Genomic DNA, 20057 nt, shown 5'->3' with positions numbered 1-20057 from the left:
ACCTGGAATCTACAGCTCCCCATTTAAATGAAGAGGGGTGTGACTACTGTATACTTCCAGATGGGCTTGGACCTGGCTCTCAGCATGCACCCAAACACATAATAAGCATGCAAGTAGGCAAGGCAAAAGGAAGAACACCCAGTCCACCTGGCTTTCTGCTATTGTCTTTGATCATAAGCTGAAAATTAAAGTTGTAACCAAAAGCCAGGTTATGGCTCCTCTTTTATCCATGAAGGAAAGCAAAAGAGCATTTACCAATTTAGCACTCTGCTCATCACTAGGTATTATCCTGATTGCAAATGAGCACGTACTGATTATCACCCTGCTTACTTCAGTGTGGGGTGATGTTCATTTTAGAGGCTCATTCTCTGGGAAGAATGGCCAGAAGTAATGAACAGCCTTCCATTCCTCTAAATTTTGAGAGCATTCGCTTCGGTTCGCTTAGGGATGTGTTTGGAAAATGTACCTATTTTTCTTTTTTAAAGATAATGTTTATTTTTTCCCCCACAATTTAAAAAGTAATACACATGCATGTAGAAAATTCGGTAGGATTGCAAGCTTGGCCAGTAACTGCCTTGCTCTGGAGGGGATGTCTGGGACCTAGAGAGCGGACAGCGATGCCAGGGGAGAGGAGAACAGGACAGGAGTTAGGGACACACAACCAGCCAGCTCTCTCTGCTGCCCTAAAGCAAAGACAGTGGCTCACCCCTGTTATCAGAGATTTGATCAATCTGTGTTTCAGAGGAAGGTGGGAGCTGGGTTGTGGCGGAGTGAGGCCAGGGCCAAGGGGTCCCGGGCTCCTGGGAGAGGGAACACCACCTTCTTTCTGGGATTACCCAATCTTAGGGAATTGGGGGGAATAAATTAGAGAAGTTTTCTGGACAGAGAATCCCCTTTTACCTTCCTGGAAGGAGACGGGAGGGAGGGAAGCTGGCTACACAAGAAGTGCTGTTGTTTTTTCCCACAGGAATGCAAAGATTCTTAGAGGACACATGTACCAGGATAACATTTTGGAAAAAAATAAACCTATCACAATACTTACGTCCTAATTCCCTTCTATTCTTTACAACTAGACCTTACAAGCTGAAGCTTTAGTCCTAGGGGAGTGAGGTCAAACACTCTGGCCTTGAGTTCTCAGATCAACTCTCAAAAGCCTAGGGCAGTGATAGCTTGGGAAAAAGCGGTGTTCTGGCTTCTCAAATTTTGGTTTTAAATCTTGAGAGTCAACATATGGAGGTCTTGCAGCATCGCTTTTCCAGGGTGAGGATGAATGTGCTGTGTGACATAAGAGCAACGCTCCTTTCCAAAAGGAGACCAGTGTCCCCAGTTCTTTTGGGAGGGAGATTGGGAGAAATTTGGCTAGAACCCATGTTCAGTGGGTCTAAGCTGGGAGGTGGAAAAGCCTCCTTTGCAGCAAGAGCTGGGGCTGGAAGAAGGCTGGAGAGAGAGAGAGAGAGAGAGGGAGGGAGGGAGGGAGAGGTGGGAGGGACGTGGAGAGGATAGAAGGGCAGAGGGCATTGGAAAGTTTCCCACATCAGAAAGGACAAAAGCTGGTGCCACAAGAGGTTTGAGGCTGAGATGTCCAGGACACAACCGGACAGGGCAGGGCGGGGGGTGACCGCAGCAGGAAGAGGCACACGCAGCGAAGGGCACAGAAACCTGACACCCCTGACCCAGGTCACTCTCTGGGGGGAGAAGGGCAAAAAAAAAAAATGCGAAAAGGAATATCCCAAATAGGCAGTTAACCTGAAAGCAGCTTTGTTTGAACTCCCTTGAATGGACGTGTTTCAGCGATGGCCAGCAGCAGATGTCAGGTGTCAAGAACTAAGTTAAATTCAATTGTTCAAAAGAAGAAAATGACAATCTTGTGCATCTGAAGACCCAGTGTGTGGCTCATCAGCCCCTTTAGGCATGGATTTAAAAGTACCCATCATGTATATATCTATGATCCCAACTTTTCAAAAAAAAGAGCCTGCACAAAGACTGGGAAGAAAGAGATGAAGGGAAAAAAGTTAACAATGCTTCTCTTTCACGGTGGGGCTATGGTGTTTTCCACCTTGTAGATTCCTATATGCTCTAATTTTCCCAAATTAATTGGGTATTAATTGATTAACTTTTTAAGAACAAAAGTAATACCTACCCACAGTGGGAAAATTCAAAATTTGAAAGTTAAAAGGCACGAAAGAAATAAAAATATAAACAGTAGAGAAATAAAAATTCCCATTCCTTAATGGTATCTACTGAACACACTTTCTTGTGATTCTTTCTAGGAAGAAAATATGCATATATGTTTCCTGAATAGAGCATGTTTTACTTTTTGAATGGAACAACAAAAACTTTCATTTTTAAAAAAGAAAGGGAAACACAGAATATGAAGTTTTAAAGCTAACTTCCCTCTAATACGATATATTCCTTTTTTATGGTTAAGAAAATGTTTCTTTGGTCTCGTTTCACTCTATAGTTTATGTGGATGGTGGGGTGGGGGGAGGTTGGACTATGAAAACTAGAAGGTTATTCAACAAAACTTTTATGCAAAAAACAGAAAGAAACAATAAATAGAGTTTCTTTTGGAATTCATGTACAAAAATGTTCTATTTGAGAAGTATACAATAGGTTTTCATTTTCTCTTTTTTAAATTAATTCTCTTTTCTTTTGCTCTATGAGCAAAATCCAAATCAGTATACTGAAGAAAAATAAGTCCTATTACAACCAGGTTAGATGTTAGGGACATGGGGGTGGAAGAGAGAGGAGGCCAGCGATGCAGGCAGGTGTTCCAGAGCCCCCAGCTGAATTCCCAAGGCCCAGTAGGAAGGTTCAGAAACGCAGCCGTGGCAATTAGGAAGTGGCTGCTGAACTGGGACAAATAAGAGGGTCATTCATCACGGAAGTGAAGCTCTGATGGGTAAGGGAATAGAGGAAGAAGGTTTTGGATTGGCTGGGAGAGCTCTGGGAGCTGAAAGAGACTTTAACCTTATAATGCCTCCAGGTGGGACATGGGAAGAAAATCGAATTGTGCCTCTGACTGACATCCTCCCCACCTCCGCCTCCGCCCTTTGCTCTGTCTGGGTGGTTCTGCCTGCTGTGAGCTGTGCACCATGCCACAGCCCGGGACTGCCAGCTATTTTTATGGTAATGCGTATTTGCTTTGCAGTAGGCTTCTGAGAAAGTTAAACAATAGATGAAATTAAGAGAAAAATGGGGGGGACTTCCCTAGCGGTCCAGTGGTTAAGACTTTGCCTTCCAATGTAGGGGGTGAGGGTTCGATCCCTGGTCGGGGAGCTAAGATCCCACATGCCTTGTGGCCAAAAAACCAAAACATAGGGCTTCCCCGGTGGCGCAGTGGTTGAGAGTCCGCCTGCCAATGCAGGGGACGCGGGTTCGTGCCCCGGTCCGGGAGGATCCCACATGCTGTGGAGCGGCTGGGCCTGTGGCCATGGCCGCTGAGCCTGCGCGTCTGGAGCCTGTACCCCGCAATGGGAGAGGCCACAACAGTGAGAGGCCCGCGTACCACAAAAAAAAAAAAAACAACCCAAAACATAAAACAGAAGCAATATTGTAACAAATTCAATAAAGACTAAAAATGGTCCACATTAAAAAAAAAAAATCTTAAAAAATATAGAGGAAAATGGGGGAAATCATAATTATGGTATTAAGGCAATTTGGCTAATAGATCCATGTCAAGAGAAATAATCATTTTGGTTTTAGGAGACTGCAAGGAAATGGGACGACTTTCCTGAGCATTGCGTTTACTGAGGTAGATGAAAGTAAGGAATTCAGCCTCAGTTCACATTCTTCGACACCCTAGCTGTTTATATAGTATTGAAGTAAAAGTGAAATGAAATACTAAGAGAGCCACAGTTATGAAAAAATGCCGCCTTACACCTTATGTTTCAAATACTTGCCAGGCACTCAGTGGCTGCTTTTATGAAGAGAACTGAATGTAGCAGGAGATAGTCTCCCTCCCACATTCATGAAGCCAAGCACCTGAATATTATAAGAAAATTCAGTACAAAGGGATCTGATTGCATTTATCCTTATTATTAAACTCTTGCACAATGGACATTTGATGAAGACTACATATTGGAAAATTTTTAATATTTAAATGACATAGGAAGTGACTACTTATTACATTATTAAAACAATGAATAGCATAATACATACTCTCTTCCATAATATTTTGGTCTGTTTCCCACCTATATTGAAAAGAAGAAAAGTGTTAGTAATGCACTTGAATTCAAATCAGATAGATAAAAATACTATTCAAATAAACAGAGCTAGAGTCCTGGGAATAATTTTATTCCAGTTTTTATTCCCCAAATCAGAGATCTAAGACACTCTGGAGTTAAGCAACACATTCCACTCTCTTGAGTAAAAATGACCTAGAATTGCCATATTTCTCTAATCATTAGGCTCACTCCCCACCCATACTCAATCACCCAATAAAAAAATTTTTGAAGGAAACACAGTGAGGCTTATTTTAATATTAAGGAATTTATAAAAGTATTACAAGGCTTCATCCTGAAGGATAGAACAAATAGTTTTAGCATGAATAGAACACAAACATTTATTTCAATCTTCACCTAATTGTTTCATTATGTATTTATAATAAAAATGGGCAGTGCACCCGGATTAAAAAATAAGTTTATTTTGGTCTCTTTCCCGATAAAATCAATATCCTAACATTCTTATTTTTTTCATCAAATGGTGAATGGGCTAAAATTCACTTGACACCAGAGGTACAAGCTTTGGAGGATAAGATTTATGAGTTGACTGAAAAGCATAAACATTCCAGAAAAGATTTTTCAATCACATCTTGAGCCTTGGGGTTATCACATTGGATTTCTGCCACATATATGTGATAATCTACTTTCATATGAACTTTGTTTTCTTACATTCAAGGTGTTGGAGTTGGTAAGAAATTAACATGAGTTCTCATGTTCAGCTTTTATTCTTCTAGTCTGATTCCAGGGACACTGAGAACATGCAGAGCTACATGAAGTTATGGATTTCACTGGTGGTTATAACAGCAAGATCATGTTTGTTTACTAGGGTAGAATATGAGCTGGGCAGCTATGTCATTTACAGTCACTTCTGTCTACAGTCAAATGGGCAGTTTTCTCAGCAGGACACCGTGGTGGGATTTGAAGGCAGTTTCCCGGGCTATCTTTACTCTCCAAAGGATGCAGGGGACCCGAGTGGGCAGTACGGAGGTATGGACTAGAGGAAAAGGTTCAAAAGGGGGAGCCGGTCTCTGTGGACCATCTTGACAAGCCTGCCTTGGACAAGCCTAGCTGGCGTAAACCTAATCATCTAGATACTTCTAAATACGTGTTCACTCTTCTGTGCGTTTTACACCTGAAAAGCACTGAACCAAGAGAGGGCATTCATCACTCTTTAAGGTTTGAAGCCTGCTGTGTGTCATTTATGAAGGAAGATCTAAATGATATGATTAATCGAAGCACAAAGTGTGTAAAAAGGCACCTTGTTATCTGATTACTCTACATGCTGGAAAGCTTTTGAATGGGAGTTGAACATTTTGTCATTTACACTGTTCGACTGGCTTTCACAGTTCTTTCTTACTCTCAGGATACTGTAGATAATATGGCTGCAACACCAACATGCCACAGAAGAAATTTAGAATTTTAGAAAAGCTGATGGAAGTAGGTAATATATAATATGCAAGATATCTGTCCTTTCTTTGAGAGTCAATGTTCCACATTTTGAAATGACTCCCTATTTATCAGGACAATTTTATTTCCATCTTTTTGGCTGAGCCATAACACAGATTTGCAAATCTGGGTGTAGCTACCAACCCCATTCCCTTTCCTCCATCCTCTTATCTTTCCAAAAGAGAAGGGTAATTTTTTTTTTTAATATGCGAAAGACCCAAGTTTTATTTGCCTCCAAAGGACTTAGGTAATTTAGAGAAATTTAAAATACAGTTAGTTGGTAAGGGGGAATCATCCCTCAACAGCAGCTGCCGAATAATCAAGCCTAACGACCCAGCTGGGCCTCAGAACACTGTTAACCTGTCTTTGCGTAAAAAAGAAATGACTACAGTTTTAATTATAATTTGGGGTTATCCATGTAGTCTGACCCCTCTCCCTCACAACCCTTATTCCATTGAATATTGACTCTACCAGTTGAAAAGGAAAATATTTCCTTGAGATTAATAAAAAAACAAAAGGGTGGTAGACTATAGTAAGAGAAGGGTAATTAATCTAATTTCCTAGATGGACAGCATGGTAGATGGAGCTTACTACGAACTCCTGGCGTGCAGGTAAGTAGTTAATTTAATTGACTCTTAAGAAGACAACAAATTGCTTTCAGTTCATCCATCACTCATAAAAATATATGGTACACTTATGTTCAGAGCTCTGTGCTCAGCCCTGTCATTGTTCGTGAAGTGATGACCTCACAGGTGTGAGAAGAAAGCTATAAGGAGCTCAGGGGTGTTCTGTACTTGAAGTAAGGGGCAACACTTGAAAAATCTGACATAGGCCGCCAAATAGGGAAGTCAATATCTAGGGTGCCTTGAGGAATACCAAATAAGATCCCGCCTGCAGGACCCTTTGATCCAATTGAAGAACAAATCTGCATATGAAAACTGCAAGGAAATAAAACAAGAGCACTGAACTGTGTGGGAGAGACTACCCGTGGAATAGGGCCATACAATAGGTCCCCAATATTGCACAAAACGTATACTAGAATATTATTCTTTATTTAGCTGAAATCCAAATTTAACTAGGCATCCTGTTTTTATTTCATTTTTTCTAAATCTGGCAACCCTACATAGGGAGAGAGGAAACGTGGAAGTAAGAGAGAGCGAAGACAGAGGATGTGGGCAGTCATCTGATCACTGCTCCCACTGTCCAGGCTGTTTTGATAGTGATCTGATTCAACCTGTCATCCATCTGTTGTCTCTGTTGCTCTTAAAGAAAACATAGCTCCCTCGTTAATGTTAAAGAGAGAGAGAATGGCTGGGATAAAAAAAAATACAACTATCACCTCTTCCTTTCCTAAACTTTTGCTCACAGGAATCTAAACGTAGTCTTTCTCTCCACCGTTCACTAAGCTTTTAACCAGTCAAGAGCTTAATATAAGTTAAACGACCCCAGAAAAATCATAGAATGTGCACATTTTTTTAAGGCGGATAATATGGGATCCTCGGATCCAGACAAAATACAGTCGGCTGATGTCAGGGCTCCAAGGGACAAGGGACCTGACTAGAGAAACTAGAACCTCTACCCTGTGATGGAGTAATGCCTTAAAGGAGCCTGACTCTCTCCAGGTGCTGCCCCACATTAGACACTGATGGAGTCAGGACCCACCTGTGAAATGCTGATTTGTTTTATTAAAGAAGCTGTAGCGTTGAATTTCAATTTCCAGGTGTATGAGATTCTCTTCAGTGAATGAGACAGAGGACAACTGATAAATAAAAAGTAAGGCAGCTCAGAAGTTCTTGCATTTTCATTGAGAATTATGCTTGTTAAAATCAGGCAACTTGACAAAAAATGGAGGGCTAATTTAGGTGTTCATGAGGATTCAGGAAGGGACAAAGATGTAACATATCCCAACGTGAATGAAAGTTGGTTCTGGAACTTCCCTGCCACTGTGATTATCCTAGGATAACCCATCACCTTGGTGAAACTGGTCTTTGAGGATATGACTGACAGAAATTGGATCTGCAATGCCTGCTCTTGGGGTTTAGTGATCCAGCTCCAAGAAGTGAAAGAAGCCCACCCTCTTCAGGACAAAAAAGTAATAATTCGTATACACATTGCTGGATCTTCCAATACTGGATCCTTTCATGATCTACCTGGTTCTGAAAGGAACACCTCTTTTTGCAAAAGGAGGATACCAAGTAGATCGGTGAGCAAACAAACACCTGAAATGGGTCCTGCCCAAGACACAGGTGCATTTCGTGTGTGGGGTGTGACTGTGAAGAATGGTGGCTGATTCTTTTTCTAAATATAACTGAACATCATACTCTAAGTAAGCATCATGTACAGGAGAATAGTCCCTCGAGGTAGGTGATACATGACACTGATGTCACTGTTGATGAAAACACTTTTGGAATTCCTCTTTTGGAACTGCCTTAAGAATCACTACCCTTTTTCTTGGATATACTTAGAGCTGCATTTCTCAAAGTGTGGTCTTCAGGATGCTCGTTAAAGACGGCAGGATCCTGATCCCTTCCTCAGACAAACTAAATCAGAATTACTTAGGGTGGGGCTTTAATCAAGTTCCCCTGGACGACATTTAAGCATACACTAAAGTTTCAGAATCACCTGGTAAATAGAAACATACATTTATTTTTTGAGAATGGATTTGAGAGTGGATGTTATTGTGGCAAACAGGTATAAGTTATTCACAGCCAAATTCAGTAAATAGGGTGAGTGATCCGACTTGGAAACACATCTGAGACAAAAATGAGGCATGATCCTAAGATACTAAGATTTGCACCGTGACTTATTCTGAAGGTTCTTTAGAAGAGCATTCCCAGCACACTCTAGGCAATGGGAAATTGGTGGAATAAAAGCACAGCTTCCCACGATGACTGACTGGAAAGGGACCACCCTCACGTAATACATGTTAAACTATTTCATGACTTTATAGTCACACCTCATATATAATTATTGCCAGTACTGTGACTACTGACGATGGTTCTAGTCCTGTCTAGCCCTGTCCATACAATGCACCCACCCCCCGCTCAACAGTCCATCGTTTTTAATATGCTCTTATTTTAAGATCCTGAACTTTCTTTTAATAAAATAAAGGTGGATCACAAGATGGTTGAAAGCGTGGGCTCTACACTCAGACTGCCTGTCTTTGAGGCCAGATCAGTGTGTCCATAAGCAGGCTGCTAATCTGTTACTCAGTTTCCTCATCTTTAAAATGGGGATGATGACAAAAATACCTGCTTCACTGAGTTGTAATACTTGAGTAAACACATGCAACATGGCTGCAACAGTTCCTGGAGTACAGAGATATTCAATGAATATTAGCTATTACTGGTGCCCAGAGAGACCCTCCTGTGTAGAGAAGGAAGAGGTAGGCCCATTATTTTCTGTGCTCTTAAAGCTCCTTTTACTGATCTCTGCTGAAAAACTTGACATCTCACCATATTTTAAATCTTTATTGGGCTGGTTCTTCTCTAACTATTCTGTGAGTGTTTTGAAGCAGCCATTTTTGTCTTCATCATCATTGTATTCCTAGGATTTCACCCGATGTCAGGCACAGGGTGAATGCAGGCACCTCTTGTTATCTGAATCAAATCCATTCCTAAAAATGTGTTGGGCAGCAGAGTTTCAAATAGCAAGAGCCTATATTCCATTATTTTAAATCGAAAAAAATAATAATTCATTCTTAGAACATCCAAAAATAGCAATGTCCCAGATATTACTAAAATTCTTTTAAATAATTATATAACAATCTGATAAGAATTTCTGCATAATATATTTAAACGCCAATTATGTAATTGTTTAACACTTCATGATGTAATTAATAGGTATGTTTATGTACAGTCCGCAGCTGAACAGAATAGGAATTTCATTATCCTTCTACACTGAGAATGTTCTATAATAAAAAACGCAATGAAATAATATTGCCAAAGATTTGAAAGATACTATCTAAATCAGGCCTGAATTGGTAGTGCCCCCAGGTACCTGGCCCAAACAAATACTGAGGAGCTAAACCCTCAGGGGAAAGTGGGGGGAGTTATGGATATAATGCACAATATGTTTAAACAGGAGGTAGAACAGGAGGACTCTGAGGTATGAGAGGAGCCCCTCTTGCATCACCTAGCTTTCCGGCTACTCAAAGTGTGACCTGGGGACCGGCAGCATTGGCATCACCTTGGAGCTTGTGAGAAATGCAGAATGTGCATTTCGAAGGGGAATCATATACACATTAAAGTTTGAGGAGCCGTCACACATAGGAGAACTTGTGACAGCAGGTTTTTAACTGGGAGAATGATTTTGGCTAAAACCTTCTGTAAGTTGTTACAGCAAATATTCGGAGAGTGATTGTCCTGAGAGCAAAGGGTGCCTGTACTCATTAAATGTTTGCAGAATGAGACAAAGATCATGAACGAAGAGCCCCACTGTCAATTCAATGGCTGTGTGACCCTGAATAGGTTATTAAACTTCTTTGCATCTCATTTCCCTCGATTTTCAATAAAACTGGAGTTATAAAGATGTACTATTTTAATAAGGCTCTTTCAAAGATTAGGTGAGATAACGCATGTAAAAACCGGTAGGGCTTGGGAAAAAGGTTGTGGTAATAGGCTAACATTTACTGAGTGGCTATTCTGTGCCAGGAACCGTCCTTAGGGTTTCACGTGTTGATCTCATTTAAGCCTCCAAACAAACCTATGAGGGAAGTGAGTGCGATTATTTTACACAAAGCCCTCAAATAACTAGCCTGAGGTCATAGATCTAGTAAGTGGCTTTGGACTCAGCACACATACCTTTAACTACAGTACTGTGCTTCCCGGCTTCTCCAGAGCCGATGCCAATCAATGCTGATGGCTTCATTGGCTAGCAAAATTCTACGGACTGGTTTCAGACTGAATTATCTGAATTGCCCTTGATTTTTCTTTGCCAGGACTGAACACCTTAAAATCTCCTTGGACTTCTGTCAATGAGTTAACAAATGAGAACTTGGAATAAATTTGCCTAGATGTTGTGATATTCTGGGTCTCTCAACGATTTCCCTGTGATTTAGAATTAAATGTATTCCAAACTACCTGGTTTATTTTTCAATTTATTCTTCTAATTTTAAGGAAAAATTCTCAGCATTTTGCAAAGCTTGAAAGAACAGTAGGGTGACAGCTGCATAGTGAGAGACAGGAAGCATAAGCCTTAAATGAGTTTGCTTTATAGTCAGATTATCATTGCCTAGATAAACACACGTTCTTTTATATTCAACACAAAGGCATTTAAAGAATATTGTGAGTCCCCTGTAAACAAGGTTTCCAATTATTGAAAAAACTAAGCTTTTATAATCCCTCAGCAGCTGGTATGTGTTAAGTTTCTGCCTAATAGAAATAATTTAAAAAGCCAATTTAGCAACCTCCTACACAGGGCAGCTAGACTGCTGGATTCTCTGAGATACAGATCAAGTGTAGGAGAAAAGGCTTTTGATGGGGGGATTTGTATTGGTGATACTGGGGCAATTTCATCCAGAAAAAAATAAACATGGATTATTCCCTTCTAATTAGAAATCAAAGATCTCTGTTGAAAGGGACAGAAAGAAAATGCAAGTACTGAAATTTACATTCTTGTGGTCAGATTGCATAGTATAGAAAGAAAATTGAGCAAACGTGAAATCTCCAGTTTCTTTTCTTTAGGTTTCCTCATGGCATTACTTTAACCTTTCCAGGATTCTGATGGCGTGCTGGTGAGGTGCATTCCTTCCTGTCTTGATTAGAGTGTATTATAAAAAATCTACTGACCAGTCTTTCTGTAATAAACCTCCTTAAAAGATTACCAATGGTTTTCCTAAGTTATGTAAGTACCCACAAGTCGGGCGCCTTAGTAACCTACTATAAACATTCTGCTAACATGTAGATGTGCACAATATCAGGTTGTGTGCTCAGGACCAAAGCAGTTTCCATTCATTTGGTTTGTTTTCTGCCTTCTTCTCCTTTTTTTCTCATATTTTTCCAGGAATTATGATTTAAAAATCAGTGACAATATTAGAACAATTAAAAAGACTTTTCATAGACCAGTGGTTTTCAACTGGGAAGGGAGGTGTTTTTTATTCCCCAGGAGATATTTGGCCATGTCTGGAGACAGTTTTGATTGTCAATGACTAGGGGGAGGGTGCCACTGACATCCAGCGGGTAGGAGTCCAGGGATGGTGGTAAACATCCTACAATACACAGGTCAGAACACCCAAAATGTCTATAATGTTGAGGTTGAGAAACCCTACTTCAGACTAAAAGAACTTTGAACTCTTGAGTATTCCCAAGGAAGATCAGTAAAAAACATTCTTTTAACTAAAATGCAAATAAGCCACAAATACTTTAAAAACATAAAATAAAATGGAGTAAAAGGAAGGTAAGAGGTAATACTTGTTTTTGATAATACTGATAATTTATAAGAGCAGCTTTTAAGAAAAGACAGAAATACCTCCAACTACTCCGGGAAATAGCTCAGATAAATACAAAACTGAACAGACTAACAGCTCAATCAGATTAATAAGGGAACCAACCTCTCTCCCCCCTTGGAAAAATTATAAACAATCTAAAATATGAAAAACACTAAAGAAAAAAATTTAAGATATTATTCAAGAATATCAACCACGATATGCATACATGTGAACTAATCGATATATATACACTACGGAATGTAAAACAGCTAGTGGGAGGCAGCCGCATAGCACAGGGAGATCAGCTCGGTGCTTTGTGACCACCTAGAGGGGTGGGATAGGGAGGATGGGAGGGAGGCTCAAGAGGGAGGGGATATGGGGACATGTGTGTGCATATGGCTGATTCGCTTTGTTGTACAACAGAAACTAACACAGTATTGTGAAGCAATTATACTCTAATAAAGATCTATTTTTAAAAATAAATAAATAAATAAATTCCTTACGCCATGGGACCCCACACCACAGCATGTTGCTTTGAAACTATGCCCTGATCCCTGGGCTGGAAACAAAACTTCCACCACTCACACTCCCAGTGTTAGAGAGCGCACTCGGGGGTGGGGTGGGGTGGGGTGGGGTGGGGGTGAAGCGTTGAATGGCTGTCTAGTACCTCAGTGATGTCCTGATTTCCCAGGTTTAGTTATATAAGCACCTTTACAAAACAAGCATCATAAAAGAGGAAGGTGAATTGCCCAAGTTCCTTATATTTGGATTTGAAAAGTACTGGAAGGGTAACTACACCCAGACACACACTCATACAAATACCCATGCCTTTGCACATTCAGCCCTTTGCTCCTGGTTCTGGGTTTCTCCAGGTTCAGACCTACTGACCCTGACCCAGAACCCCACCGAGGGCACAGCCCAGGAGGAGCGGAGGAGGAGGCAACACCTCACAGGTGCCTTCAGTGTGTGTGCTTCAGTTCTCCCAACAGGTGAGTTATGTAGAGACTGGCATTCCTAGTCCACAGAGGAGAAGAGGGAGGCCCCTGTGACTACATCACCTGAAGATCACACAGCGGCATGGAGATGAATCCAAACCGACATCCGACTGACACCAGAGCCCATAACCTTCTCCTACACCAAGAGGAAGGGAAATTGTCCAGGGAACAAAAGAGATGGTGTACTCACAGAAAACACCGACTCTGCTGTAAAAGGTGGGTTGATCTTCAGGTGTTAAACCCCTCAACCCTCCCATTCTGGAGACCTGGGTGGGCTGTTACAGGAATACAGTAAGTCCCTTACATACGAACCTTCAAGTTGCGAACTCTCAAAAATGCGAACGTGCATCCGGTTCCAGCAAGGAATCAGAACCTGTGCCATCCACGTCAGGCGTGAGTGAAACTGCAGCTTGCCCTCCGTCTCCTGTCGCTGACGATCCTTCAGCTCTACCATCTCCCACCTCCTCTCCCTCCTCCAGTCAGTGACTCCTCTTGCCTGTTCACCCGACGCCAGCCCCTGTGTGCCAGCTGCCAGCTGTTATACTGCACTACTGTCCTTTTTAAGGTACTGGACTGTAAGCTTAAAAATGTTTTCTTTCTTTTTTGTGTGCTTGTTTTTTATGTTTTATTTGTGTGAAAAGTATTATAAACCTATTACAGTACAGTATATATAGCCGAGTGTGTTATTTGGGTACCTAGGCTAACTTTGTTGGACTTACGAACAAATTGGACTTACGAATGTGCCCTCATTACGGAACTCGTTCGTATGTAGGGAACTTACTGGTATCTGTTCACCACATCTGATGGCCAACCTCCTTTTCTCCCCATCCCAGTGAATGGTACTACTCAGGGCATCAGCCACCCACTGCCCAAGCCAGAAATTGTCATCCCAGATTCCTTCTTCTTTCCCAACCCCACTGTCATTAAGTCCTGTCCATTGTATGTAATTTCTTAATTGCTCTTGAAATGCTCTCTTTTTCCTCATGTTCACTGCACTGCACAGTCACCTGGACCACTGAAATGGTCTCCCTGTCTGCACTTGAATCATCTTCCAATTTTGTATTTCACACTGAGGGCAGAAAATGCAGATCTCACTGTGTTACTCTCTGCTCCAAATGCTTCACTGCCATGTGGTCAAAACCACACAACTTAGTGGGGCCTTCCCAGACTATTCTACTTAAAAGTGGTGCCTCCTTTCTTTGGCAGACCCCATATCTCTTCTCTGGTTTATTTTTTTTCACTACATTTATCATCATCTGAGATACTATATATTTTAACTGTGTGCTTTTTGCCAGTCTCTCCCATTCAAATAGAAACTACACAAGGGCAGAGATTTTTGTGTTTTGCTTACTGCTGTATCTCCAGAGTCTAGAACAGAGCTGGTGTATAGTAGGTGCTCAATAAATATTTATTGAATGAATAAATGAATAGTATACAGAATCTTCCTTTCTTTAATTAGTAATCTTTTGATGTTCCAACTACCTGCTTTTTTTTTTTTTTTTTTGGCAAAAACTCCTGTATATCCCAGCTCCTCCCTTACTTCTTCAGAGCAGTCCCTCAGAGCCATCTGAGAGGCTGTCTCCCAGGCTTAAGTCCTCAGTTCGTCTGCCAAATAAAACATAATTCTCAACTTTTAGGTTGTGCGTTTTTTTCAGTCAACAGTCCTTAGAACACACACTCCTGTTCCACCACATCCTCGTTCCCCAATTCTTTCAGTTCTTAATACAGAATGCCTTGTAGTTTCACACCTTGGTTGTTCATAGACTTTGGCCATTCTTTGGTTGTGATATTTCCTCTGCCTGGAATTCTAATACTTGCTCTCTAACCTGTCTATCCCCTAACCTGGCAAAATCTCACTGATCTTAAAACTAAGAGGCAAGATGCTACTATGGTAGGAAAATCTTTCCTGGCCAACTCACACGAGTTTAGGTATGGTTTCCTAGCCTCTCTATGAACTTTATAAAGGCCTCAGTTAGGGCCATGATCTTATTAGGTTTGGGATTGTTGGCCTTTACAACCTCAGGATGTGAGCTCCTTATGGAAAGGGCTCCTGTCTTTTCACCTCTGTTGTCCTAGCAACCAACAGCATATGTTATACAGAGCTCAGCTTCAATGGAAGTAATACATTATTTGAAAGACCGCTCTGCTAATGGCCCTACATACCCTTCCTGGGCTCACTGAAATTTCAAAAGGGGCCTGCATGGCAAGATAGGCAGTACTGCTGGCTCACACCTTGGTCCTTTATGCTTCCACACCATAGGACAAAACTTGCTCCCCTCCCAGTTTTCTGAATCTCCAAAGAGTGAAGGATGACGCCCACAGCGAACAACCACGACTGGTAGTCAGTGATTCTGCTAATCAAATTCCTGCACATTCTCGGGCCAAGGGGTGAACATGTGAACCAATATAAGCTGCTCAGATGCTCTGACCCTGGAATTTGCAAGTTGAGGAAAAGCTATTAAGAGAAATGGTTACAGCTGATTCACATGCATGGCAGAGCCTAACAGCAACAAGAAAAATAATTGCTAATAGTCATTAAGAACTCACTATGTGCCAAGAATTGTTCTAAGCACTTTCTTGCTGTATGTTGACGCATTCAGTCCTCATGACTAGCACATAGGTAAAAATCTATCACACCCATTTCCAAAGGGCAAACTGAAGCACAGAGAAACAGGGTATAAAAGCAGGCTATAATATCCCAGAGCCTGGGCCCCTAACCACACACTCTACTGCTCAGAGGTGCAGCCATCGTATTTCCTGGATCCCTGGAGATGTCCTGATTCACAGATCCTTCCCAAAGCCCCTTGTTCAGCCTTTTTTTTTTTTTTTCTGTTCAGAGAATTTCTTCATATCTTTCCAACCACTCTTCTCACTACCCCCTCTTCCCAATCTTCCCCCCCGCTAAATTTAGCCAGATTTGGTTTCTGTTGCTCACAAAAGAATCCTAAGTGATGTTCCCATTAAATCCCAATCTCTAAGGCTGGAGCCAGGGTGGCTGTGAGGTTTACAAAGCTCCACAGGGGATTCTGACACATATGTAGGAGTGGAAGCCATGATTTTGGGCAGTAGTTTCCAAACATGGAAAGAATGAACAACTTCCTAGGACTTCTACATGGATTTTGATCTACTCTCACAGTAGCCTTCCAACAGCACTTAAAAGCCTAGCCATGGGCATTACTCTCCTTGGCAGCTGGTCCACAGCATCTTCCCAGCAGCTCACCTTGACCCACTCTTCCTTGCTACGTCTTCTCTGACACCGATTCCTTGGCTCCGTGTGTTGACACCCAACACCCGCCTCTGGCACTGCTTGTATGGACAACCCAGCTGGGTGTATTGCTCTGGCTGTGATCTCTTGGCTAGGGCTTGGTACTCATCCTCTGGCATGCTGAAGCCACAGCTCCAGGAAAAATGACTTTCTTCCCATCAAGCCAGAGCCCATGGAGGCCACATTGGCCAGGTTGGCTGGCCGGCCTCTGACCAGGGCAGGAGAAGCAAAGGTGATGGGTTCACTTGTCCCTCCTCCTGATACGTCCTACAGACAGGCACCTTATTTTGAAAAAATCCCATAAGGGAGAGTCAAAGTCGAGGATTTAATCACGGACAGTTATTTTATCTTAATATCTAATCTCACATCTCTCTTGCTTCAAAATACACTTTTTCCCTTCCTTTGGTTTTCAGTACAGATAAGAACCTGAGAATATTCTCCATAGGAGGCTTCCATTATTAGAAGCCATCTCTGTGCTACCTGATTGCCAGTTCTTCCTCACACTAAATAATCCTTGTTCTTTTAATCTTTTCCAATAGAGCCTATTTTCCAAACCTTAATTCATCTTCATTATTCTCCTTGGAACTCTCTTTAAATTCTCCACGTACCTCTTAGACTCAAAGAGCTTGAAGTACCCAATAGAATCGAAGCAAATCAAGGGAAAACTAATGCTACTGTTAAATTTCTAGCAGGAAAAAGACTGGGTGAGTACACTCATTTAATTCCTCATCCTTGTTAGCAAATTCCTTCCTTCAAAGCTTAATGGTATTTGGGTTAAGTGGTACTACATGTGCTTTGGAAAAGACAATGTCCATCATTCTCATTCTTCTCCCCAGAAGTTTTTCTTTTTCTCCCTCCTCCTAGAAATATAAGATTCAAATATAAGTATTCAATGTAAGAATTCAAATTTACGTGCTCGAACTGATGGATCAGATTAAGCTACCTATAAAAAAAGGGGACAGAACTTAGGAGATGGTAGGAATTAAAGGTCATCCAGCAAAATGTTCTCAATATTGTTTGCATTATAACCTTCCTTGTTTTTCTTCCCTAATCATCTCTTCCCAGTGAAATTTCAATACTACAGATAGATTGTATACCTGTTTATGTTCTATATGTATATCTGTGCTTTATACATTGAAATAGTAAAATTTTTTATGAGCCCCCTGAAGAACCAATCACCACTCCTTGGGCATAATACTGCCCCCATTGAGAACTCATTGTCTGGTGACATCTTCATGGCTTTCAGAATGCTTTTATATTTATTCTACTACCAGGAGGGTGGACTATGTATCTTTGCCTCCTTTTCATAGATGAGAAAGCTGCAGTTCGGAGTGATAAATTAATTTCCTCCCAGTCCTACCCATGGTTAGCAGAAGATTCAGGGTTGAAACCTAGTTGATTTCAGGTCCCGTATTCATTTTGCTACATGGTGATGATGCCATAAAATCCAGAAGCCTGTTCTCTATTATTTAAAAAAATTACTTAATTTAGCATTTCTGAAACAGGCATTTCCCCCAAACAATTCCCAACATGGTAATAAATAAGAGTAAAAGTGCCTTATTAATGTTTGTCCTTGCTTTCAAATTCTTTTTCTGACAAATTATTCCACATTAAAAATTCCTGAGCTTATGGTGTTTGCAGCAGCTCTGACACTGAGACACCCTCCTATCTTTCATTTTTGTTCCCTGGGCCGGAGCATGCCCTGCCATTGCTCATCTTACACAAACGTTGTTTTTCTTCTTGACAGTTTATTATGAAAATTTTCACACAGGCAGAAATATTTAAAGACTTTTACAGCAAACACCCATATATGCACCACCTAGATTCTGTAATGTACTATATATACTTGCTCTATGGCATATCTCTTCATCCCTCTATCCATCCACTAATCCAAATTTGTGGGGGGCTGTATTTCATAGTAAGTTACAGACATGGCACTCTTTCCCCCAGATGCTACAGCAGGCAAATCATTAATCAGAATTCAGTAACATATAGACTTTTAATAGGAAGGTAACACCAGCTCTGTTCCTGAAATTAAAGAAAGTGAGCTTAGTTTGCATGTTCAGATGGTGTTACCAAATAAAGAGATTCCACACATCTCTTCAATTTCCTGCTTATGAAGCACTGGGCTACGTCTTCTAACAGGCTACCATTTCTTGATGGGAGGAAGTGGCCGTGAGAAAGCAGGTGAAAGAACAACTTTTTTTTTTTTTTTTTACAACTTCTTATTGTAACTGCCTTGGCTTCTTTCATCAATTTACATGTGTTAAATATGAAGGTCAAAATGTTCCTTATAATGGCTTGGGATCAAATTCATCCTACATTACAGGTCTAAAATTCCCTTTTTGGCTAACATTTACACAAGTGCTTGGGAAGTGGTAGAAATTAAAGATCAATACTTCCCATAGATAAATGCCAGGCACTGTTCTGAGTGCTGTACATGTATTAACTCACTCTTCAAAGTTACTTCAAGTGCAAGACTAGGGGTCAGGAAACTTTTTCTGTCAAGGATTAGATAGTAAATACTTTGAGGACCATACAATCTGTCTCAAGTACTGCACATGGAAGCAAAAAAGCAGCCATAGACAATACATAAAGGAATGAGCACTGCTGTGTTCTAATAAAACTTTATTTACAAAAAAAGCTGGCAGACTATAGTTTGCCAATAGCTATGTTAGACTAACAAACATTAGAGTCCATTCTTAAAAATCGGTTTCAGGACATCTTATAGTTAGCTCAAAACTCTGAGCTTTTGCCAGTGCCTCAAAAAGGCCTTTTTATTTAATGCTGGGTCAAATCATCTATTTGTGTTCATGCCCTTTTGTCTCTTACTGCGCAGAAAGGAGAGAATCATTCATTTTTACTCTATGGCATATTGATGCCAACTTACAAAATCAAAATGAACTAAGACAGCAAATAGTTGAATTATATTGTTAAACGACGGGGAATACTGAAACCCTGAGGGATCTGATCTGTATCCTTGAATTGAAAGGTGCTGCAGCAGCGTCATTAAGCATGGTCTTCGAGAAGTCATGGAACTTGAAGGATCACAGCAGATCAAAGGGACAACCAGAAAAGTGTAATTACAGACACGGTACAAATACCCCTGGAGATACAAGAACAATTCATCTAACGATCGATGCGTAATTACCTGGGAAGACACAAGGTGCTTGATGGCATCCAATATGCCTTTGTCGGGCTGTGCCAAGGCTATTTAATTTCCTCCCACAGTAGATGGGGAGATGACACTGGCCATGTAAATAAGGAGGAAGAAAGAGATACTATCGCGAAAGCAAAGCTTGCTATTCTGTCCAGCAAGACAGGGAGATACGGTGTACTGAGAGCTAATGCCAAGACTGTGGTTTGTCAGAGGACAGAGCCAAAGGTGACTGATTACCAATGGCACCAGTAAACCTGGGGACGGCAAAAGGAGTGGTAGACTGAGGCAAGGAGGCAAGGTCAGGACTACACCAGCACTGGACTAGCTTTTATTGGTAAATTAATTGCCTGCAATCCTGAATTGAGAGCTACTCACTGAGCACAGAGATGATCCACTGAATGAAGTGACTAGCACTTGGAAAATAGAAATATAATTCACAGTATTCCTGACATAATGATAATGGATTTGGTATTTTTATTAATACAAAGGTCCATAAAAGCAAGAGTAAAGGGACTTCCCTGGTGGCGTGGTGGTTGGCAAT

The 20057-nt window shown here is 41.1% G+C and overlaps 1 protein-coding gene across 1 annotated transcript in view; it reads right to left on the bottom strand.

Moving 5' to 3' along the window:
• Positions 1-20057, bottom strand: part of CHN2 (chimerin 2) — a 335941-nt gene that overhangs the window by 128703 nt on the left and 187181 nt on the right. Inside the window, exon 4 of the mRNA XM_029232904.1 lies at positions 4162-4193. Coding sequence (XP_029088737.1) covers positions 4162-4193 — 32 coding nt within the window. The remainder of the gene's footprint in view (positions 1-4161; positions 4194-20057) is intronic.

The sequence above is a fragment of the Monodon monoceros genome, unplaced genomic scaffold (assembly GCF_005190385.1).
Source record: "Monodon monoceros isolate NGI ecotype Baffin Bay Population unplaced genomic scaffold, NGI_Narwhal_1 Super_Scaffold_2, whole genome shotgun sequence".
Lineage (NCBI taxonomy): Eukaryota > Metazoa > Chordata > Mammalia > Artiodactyla > Monodontidae > Monodon > Monodon monoceros.
Note: the sequence above shows the minus strand (reverse complement) of the source record. Positions and strands in the feature narration are given on the sequence as shown.